Below are 7,610 nucleotides of genomic sequence, written 5' to 3' on the forward strand. Positions count from 1 at the left end.
GCTTCTAGCCTGCTTGCTTTATGATAAAAAAGACAAGAGGGACAATGAAACATAATGAGATAGTGAGAGAACTGGCTGGAGGAGGGAGGAGGCCCTTTGCCCTCGTCCTCAGTTCAGCCAGCTTACGTGGTGCATGATGAATGATGGATGTACGCAAGCTCTGTCGGTCATCTTCACAAGTGGAGAAGCATCATGGACAGAGAGAGAGAGAGAGAGAGAGAGAGAGAGGGAGGGAGAGAGAGAGAGAGAGAGGGAGGGAGAGAGAGAGAGGGAGAGAGAGGGAGAGAGAGAGAAGAGAAAGTGAGACAGAGCGTATGGTCCATCTGCTGGCTTCCACACAATTGACTTTGAAATTTCCTCACACCCTTTGGAGTATTAACGCCTTGCCGTGCCAAGCCATGCCAGAACCGCCCTCTCGTATCCGCTGTAAATCTTCATTAGCCATTGATGATAAGACATGCTACAATGAAGTCCTTCCTCCCCAAACCCAGCATACTCCGACTAATGTTTTCTATATACCCATAGAATGCCGCAGGCGGCTTGGTCTCGAGACCGGCGCTCCCTAAGCACGCCGACTTGCCATGGCGGCAGTTGCTCCTGCCGAGGCCAGATCCTGCTTGGAGCTGACACTGCGACCTGCAGCACGTGGGAGGCCGCTGCTGATACCACCGCTAATCGCCCCGCCGGCGCCGCCACCGCCGCCACCGCTACCGCCAGTGGTCCCAGTGCTTGTACGCTTGGGTGGAATAGTATAGACACCTGATGGCCGCCTCGAATGAGCGGCCGTCGTGGCGCTGGGCTTGAGGGGGCTGGAGCTGACGCTGAACACCCCTGATGTATCCTTGACAGGCCGGATGCTGGAGCTAACCCTCATGCTTGCCGCTGCCGCTGGGGGTTCAGGAAGGGGTCGAGGGGTGGAGATGGTATTATGACGCTTGATAGGTGACTGCTCGCGGACGGTGGCCATTCGGGGTGCAGGCACAGGCATCTTCTGGCCCGTAATGAATTCGTGACGGATAGCCTCCTCGGGCTTCATCCGTCGGTCGGGGTCCCATCTCAGACACCGGCTGATAAAGTCCAGGAAAGCCTCGTCGTCGCACTTCAGTGCCTGCTGCAGAGTCTTGGAGGAAGGCCGCCTCCTCCGGCCCTTGGATGACACCGTGAGGCGCGGCTTGCCCATGGAGTCGAAGAACAGCTTCTTCCTCGTGCTCTTTTCAATCAGATGCTTTTCAGGAGGGCCAAACACCTCCATGATGCAAGCCAGTTGCTCCTGTTCATTCTCGCCAGGGAAGATGGGGACGCCAGTGTACAGCTCAGCCAGGATGCAACCGAGACTCCACATGTCGATGGGCAAGCCGTACGACATTCCCAGGATGACTTCTGGAGACCGGTAAAAGCGGGACTGGATATAGGTGTAGACCTTTTCGTTTTCGAAGCAGCTGGAGCCGAAATCGATGACCTTGAGCTCGGTATGCATAGGATGTCGCAGCAGGATATTCTCAGGCTTGAGGTCACAGTGGATGACCTTTTTCTGCTTCAGGAGGTTGAGGGAGCTGAGCATCTGCTTCGTGAAGCGTCGGATCATCTTGAGTGAGAAGCCACGGAATGCGTTCGCCTTGATGAACTCGTAGAGGTTCATGTCGAGTAGTTCGGTAGAGATGCACAGATGTTCGCGGAAATAGAAGCTGTGGGTGAAGTTGACCATACTGTGCCTGTTTTTGGGATCCTGGAACAACAAAGAAAATGTAAGCGCATGGTCATGAGATGATGTGTTTGTTTTGTCAAGAGGGAGAGCTAGAGGTCGGACTTACCCATTCGCGAAGCTTTTGCAAGATGTTGACTTCGACCAGGGCTTGTTGGTGGAACCGCTTCTTGTTTCTGATAATCTTGACTGCGACCAGAACACCCGTCTTGTGGTCGATGCATCGCACAACCTGCCCAAAGCTTCCTTTTCCAAGAACATCGACAATCTCGTACCGGTAGGCCAGGTGGTCTCCGATGATAATGCTGTAGTCACCGCGGTCGTCGTCATAGCCAAAGTTGGGGGCCTTGGAATGGAGATCACCGACGACCTTCTGTGCGTTCTGCGTCCCGCAGAAATAGATGTCCTTGTAGTCGATAATCTCGCCTCTTTCGTAGATGTTCAGCATAGCTATCCGGATGGCCTCCTGAGGGCCCACGCGTTCCTTGGGCGTAGCACGTTTCCGGAGCGTGTCGAGGGTCTTGGCTGCGAGCTCTGTCTCCTTCCGCCGACTGCCGAGTTTCTTCATCTCCTCCTCGGCAACCAAATCATCCTTGTCCAGGTCGGTACTGAACGCCACCTCGCCCTGCTGTATCTTGGTTGTCGAAGCTTTCGATCGCAGGAACTTCTGCATGACGGATGTGGACGCGGTCGAACGGGTACCAGTGCTGCTGTCCGCCTTATTGTCAGCCCTCAACTGGCGGCCTGTTGCGTTCTGCATCGCGGCGCCTGAAGATGCATCACTCTTGTTCCTGCCATGCTGGTGGTGTTGTATCCCAGAAGTCATGCCGTTCAGACTTGCACTAGAAGCCTTCCGCCGTGCGACATCGAGTTGGGGTCCCCTGGAACTTGTCGAGATGCTCGGGCTGCCAGTCTTTGCAGCCATCGAATTCCCAGTAGTAGCGGAGATCGGGATGCGCGGTGGCGGCATCGCGTCGTGTTTCGTGTTGGCGTGGTCGGCATGTTTCTCTGTTTTGGAGCTGCTCCGTTTCCAGGACAGAGACAATTTCCTCCGCAGGGTAGTCATAGATGAGGGCGTCTGCGGCTCATCGGGACTGGATTGCTGAACCGGCGGGGACTTGGTGCCCGGCTTCGTCGACACCTTGGGCACCGATCTGGACGGCTGTCTCTGCGCACGGGGACCCGACGGTTTTGACTGTGCCGGGGTGGTACTGTTGTTGTTGTTATTGTTATTGTTATTGTTGCCGCTATTGACAGGCTCGTCAGCTGCGCGCACATCACTGCCAGTCTGCGACCTCTTGAAGTAAGGCTGATGATCAAATCCTCCCTCCTTAGGGACGGAGGAGGAGAGGTATGGCGAGACTGACGGTATCACGACGTTGGCGCTGACGGACTCTGTGCTGCTTGTATCGGCAAGCGGACTTTCCAGCCGGTTCGGCTGGTGTACGGAGCTGCTGCTGCGGTAATGAGAAGCAGGAACCTCTTTTCTCTTGGGAAAAAAGGTGCTCCGGGAAGCCGTCATCGGGGTCGATGGTGTCTTGGCGGTCTGCCGCGCTGGTGGCGAGCCTGCCTTGCGCTCGGAATGGACTGGGCTCTGCTGGAGCCTGGCGATCTTGTTGACCGTCGGGGTGCTGAGTGGACCCACCGTGAGTGGTGGGAGGTTCATGGACTTGAGATTCCTCCTAGGCTGTGTGACCGGCTGCGTCTTCTCGGGCTGGGCTTTCTTCTCCGGTTCAGTGGCTGTATTCTGCGGTACGGGCTTGCGCGCGCTCGGTTTGCGTTGCACCCTTGCTTTTTCTTGCGCGCCAGGCCCCGACAGGCTGCCTGTCGAGGTGCTGCTGCGAAGACTGCTCGAGTCGAGCCCGAAATTCGACTTCCTCTTGTCGAGAAAGGTCAGCTCAGCCGGCGAGTCCTTGGGTGACTCGTACGCTTTCGGAATGGCAGGCACAGGAGGCACATCCTCCTCGTCGTCGTTGTTGGACACCGGGAGGTTGTTCATCGACTTGGGCGCGGGCAGCCGAGAGTTGCCGGCCGTCTGCTGAGCGCGCGGCTGTAATGATCCAGTGGATGTCCGGACGGTGTTATTGCTGGTGACGGAGGCAACAGAGATGGAGCTGTAGGACTTCCGGTTAGGATCCGGCGTGGTCCTCTGAGAGGATGGCGTGGAGGTCTTCCGCGGTAGCATCGAGGGCGAGCGCGACGAAGGCCGGTCCAGGGGTGGCGGCGGGGGCTGCAGGACCATCGAGTTGGTCAGAGGCTCGGTATGCTGAGAATCAGCAGGAGGCATGAACGACCGCCGCTTCAGCCTCTGCGTATCCGTGGGGCTGATTGTCCTTGCCCCCAGGCCAGACACGTGGTGAGCAGCAGGGTGGCCAGGCACCACCGACATCCGCCTCGCGGAGGCAGGCGTGGTTGCACCTGTCTTCCCAGCCCGCGGTGAGCGCGGGGGAACACCTGCCGCCGATGATGTCGTGTTTTGATCGACCGATAGAGTGCTGTCTGCAGATGCACTGGTCTGGTTGACCCGGGGCGGCAGAGGCTGCGACAGCGTCTTGAGCTTAGCGGCCCGAGACGCGGTCATGTTGCGCGACGTGTCAGAATAACGGGCTCCGCTGTCGATGGAAGAGCGTGTAGAATCGACCCCAGACTGGTCCGCAGTCGTAGTCAGGCTCGGGCGCCGGCGCACTCCCAGGCCATTGACCGGTTCCGTGGTAGACTCGAGGAAACTCGGGCCCAGCGACTTCCTCGGCTGCTGCTGCTGCTTCCCGATGAGAGTACTGTTCGAGATAGGGGGGTGCTGGTTCTGACGGCGAGGACGTATCGTTCCTTGGTCGCGGGTGGTGTCGCTCGTCCGGGACACCGTAGAGGTCGTCGATGAGATGCTAGTCTGTCTGTTGGACACGCTGGGTCTCCTGAAGACCGGGCCAACCCGTGTCCGCACTGGCTGCTGCTGCTGCTGCTGCTGTTGCAGCGGCGGCGCCTGCTGTTCCCGCTGGTGGCCCTGGTGCGAGATTGGGGCTCGCGTGGCCATGGTCGCACCACGGAAGGTGTTTGGTCTCTCGACCATCTTGCTGCTGCTGTCTCCTCCCAGCAGGCCCTGCGCCTCGAGGATGCTGCCTTCGCCGGTCGGGGAGGGGAACTGTGTCAACTCGAGCTCGCCGGACGCAGATTCTATGCTGGTCTGGAAATCATCGAAGCTGACCTCGGGGAGAAAGGCGTAGTGGGTGGAGTCGTCCTGTTCTATCGCATGGGGATTGGAGACGGCACCGGTGGCAGAACCATTGTGGCCAAACGAAAAGAGCGAGTGGTTGTTGGAGGGGGAAGCAGAGAGCATGGGGGGACTCTCGATCACTGAGGAACGCTTTGTGTGGAGGAGGTGGTGGTGCTGCTTGGTGGGACTGGAGATTTCTCTGCTTCTGTTCCTGAAACGAGAGAGCCCAAGCTTGTCAGCGACAGGCGCCATGGGAGGCAAGAGACAGAGAGGGGAAGGGGGGGGGGGGACAAGACGACGGGACAACACGAGTACAGCACACAGACAGTGAGCGATAGCGGTCAGGATTCACTGGGGAAGTCGTGCAGGGCTGTCGCCAAACCCATTTGCCGCGGTGCGCTGGCAAGGATCCTCCTGCAAGTGCTGGCTCGATATGGGGACAAGAACATGTGTCTGGACGGACATACCGCGTGGGGGAGTAGTTGGCTGGTCGCGGGCCAGCAGGAACCCTATGGTCCCTGATCATGGGGAATAGAATGAGTGGTCGAAACGAGTCGACTCGGCTGTCAGAGAGGCGGTCGCGTTTCTCGATCTGGGCCGGGTTCGAGGGTTGAGGTGAAGGGGGAAGGGGTGGGTTGGTGCCCTTTGTCCACAGGCCGCTGGAGGCCGGGTTGCAGAAAGAGAGGACGAGAGGTTTCGCGGCGGTCAATTGAAGCGACTGGCAACCCCAGCAGGAGGAGGTGGCACCGTTAATGCGGGTGAGAGCTCCGCTCTTCCCACTGGTGCAGGACCGGGCAGTGGTCCGGTCGACAAGGAACTTGTGGGCTTTTGGTTATTGGGGGGGGGGGGGGGGAGGAGGAATAAATTCTTTTGATCCCCTTCTCTCGTCTCTGTCTCTTTCTTTTCTTCTTTCCCTCTCCCCAGCGCAACTCGCAAGGCCCCAACACCTAGAACGCAGGGATCGCAGGACGCGGACTCAGTCCGATGAGGATCTGAGTGAGTCTGCAAGGCTACCACATCCCGTTTGATTGAGAGGGGGAGAGTCTGGGGCCAGGTCGTGGTCGTCCTCGGTCGTCGTCGTGGTCGTGACGTCGTTGCAGCAGCTGTTGTGTTGGTAGCTACGTGACCTGCGAAGAAAGAGGAGAAGAAGTGGGCGAAAAGAGCGATTTGTGGAATGTCGAGGTTGGCGGTTGTTGTTGTCTGACCTCGATGGCAGGGCGACTGAAGGGAAAGAAGGAGAAAGGCCGGTGGTAGTGCAGGCCAGGGTAGGTGATGAGTGAGCCTTGGAAATGAATGGAGTTGAACCAGCGCCACGGCCAGGGTGGTAGAAGAAGACGCTATCTACTCTAGTTGGGGGTGACGGCAGGTGAGTAAGTGCTAACGGTATAACGCCGTCCCTCCTGGTGTGTGGTGCGAGCGTGTGGATGGGCGGGTGTGCGCGTGTGTGGTACCTGCACGTTAGAAGTCTCGTGCAGTGCGATGCAGAGTGCAGAGTGCAGGAGGGACCCCGTCTGTATTTTCTTTGGCTGCGAACGGCAGGGGACTGGACTGGGCTGATAGGTAGTGATGTGCCCGTTGACGCAATCCAGACACTAACAACTCCTCACACTCACACACACACACATACACACACGGTCGCTGCAGACGGCCACTGACCCCACCGCCCCAACCCACAAATTCTGTACAACCCTTGTGTTGACTGCAGCAGATGCAGCCTGATCTCCTCCCCGTTTGCCATGCCCATCTCATCTGGTACCCAATCCTTTTGTTCCATTATCATCTTGTTATTGATGAATATTGACGGGGATATTTCGCATCTCACTGGGCAACCTGCCTCAGCTCTGCCAATCACTGTCTATCAACTCTCGGCCAGAAGCCCACTCACACACGCGCGCACACACACACACACACACCCTCCCACCCTTTCCCCCCCTCCCCTGTCCTCCTTTCCAGATAAAATTGAAGAAGTAAAAATCATCTGCAGATGAGAACATGTTCCTGCATATTATGATGAAGAAAAGCTGCTTTTACTATGACCAACCCCCAGCGTTGGCCCAGCACTGGCCCTGTTCTAGGCCTATACTATAAATCCAGGGTCCAGCAGTGCATGACCGCTGTGTGGTCAGTGGGCTAGTGGCGCATAACAAGCTTCCCATCAGGCCCTACAGGTCATACCATAGGACCTCATACCTGCCATTATTGTACAAGTGCTTCAAAACTTGCTAGCTCGTTACTACTTGGTGTGTGCGCTGGGCAACACCATCAATCAACCACCATGACCCCAATGTGGTGCATCTGTTTGCTGGTAGAGAAAATGGGATACAACAAGATTCTGCAGCAATCTGGTTACGGCTCAAGTATGACATGCAATTTCCACAACAGTGACCAGGGCGTTGATGTTGTTCATGATGTTGTTGTTGATTTTGGTTGTTTTTGCCCCCACTTCTCATTTTATGGGGCTGGAGATTAATACCCAAGTCCCGGAGACCTGCCCCATTATGGATGATGCCCAATTCTCCGACCAAAGGGGGGCCCCCCCCTCTTCTCTTTCTCAAGGACGACATCCTTCCTACAAATAGTATCGGACAACCTCAAGAAATGAGTACGGCAGTACAGCATTGCTGCTTTTTCTTATTGTCTCTATTCACTTTCTCGTCCTTCTCGACAGAAGCAGGCAGGCTGGTTTCCAAAACAGCC

At 57.0% G+C, this 7,610-nt stretch overlaps 1 protein-coding gene across 1 annotated transcript; it reads right to left on the reverse strand.

The window, feature by feature from the left end:
- Positions 1–333: 333 nt before the first annotated feature.
- M406DRAFT_93935 (uncharacterized protein) lies at positions 334–2,375 on the reverse strand (the record flags this gene model as incomplete). Its single annotated transcript, XM_040926262.1, has 2 exons — positions 334–1,726; positions 1,812–2,375. 2 exons carry the CDS (start codon positions 2,373–2,375, stop codon positions 563–565), a joined length of 1,728 nt encoding a protein of 575 aa, XP_040772068.1. The 3' UTR covers positions 334–562.
- Between the last annotated feature and the right edge of the window lie 5,235 nt (positions 2,376–7,610).

This window comes from Cryphonectria parasitica, assembly GCF_011745365.1.
Source record: "Cryphonectria parasitica EP155 unplaced genomic scaffold M406scaffold_9, whole genome shotgun sequence".
NCBI lineage: Eukaryota > Fungi > Ascomycota > Sordariomycetes > Diaporthales > Cryphonectriaceae > Cryphonectria > Cryphonectria parasitica.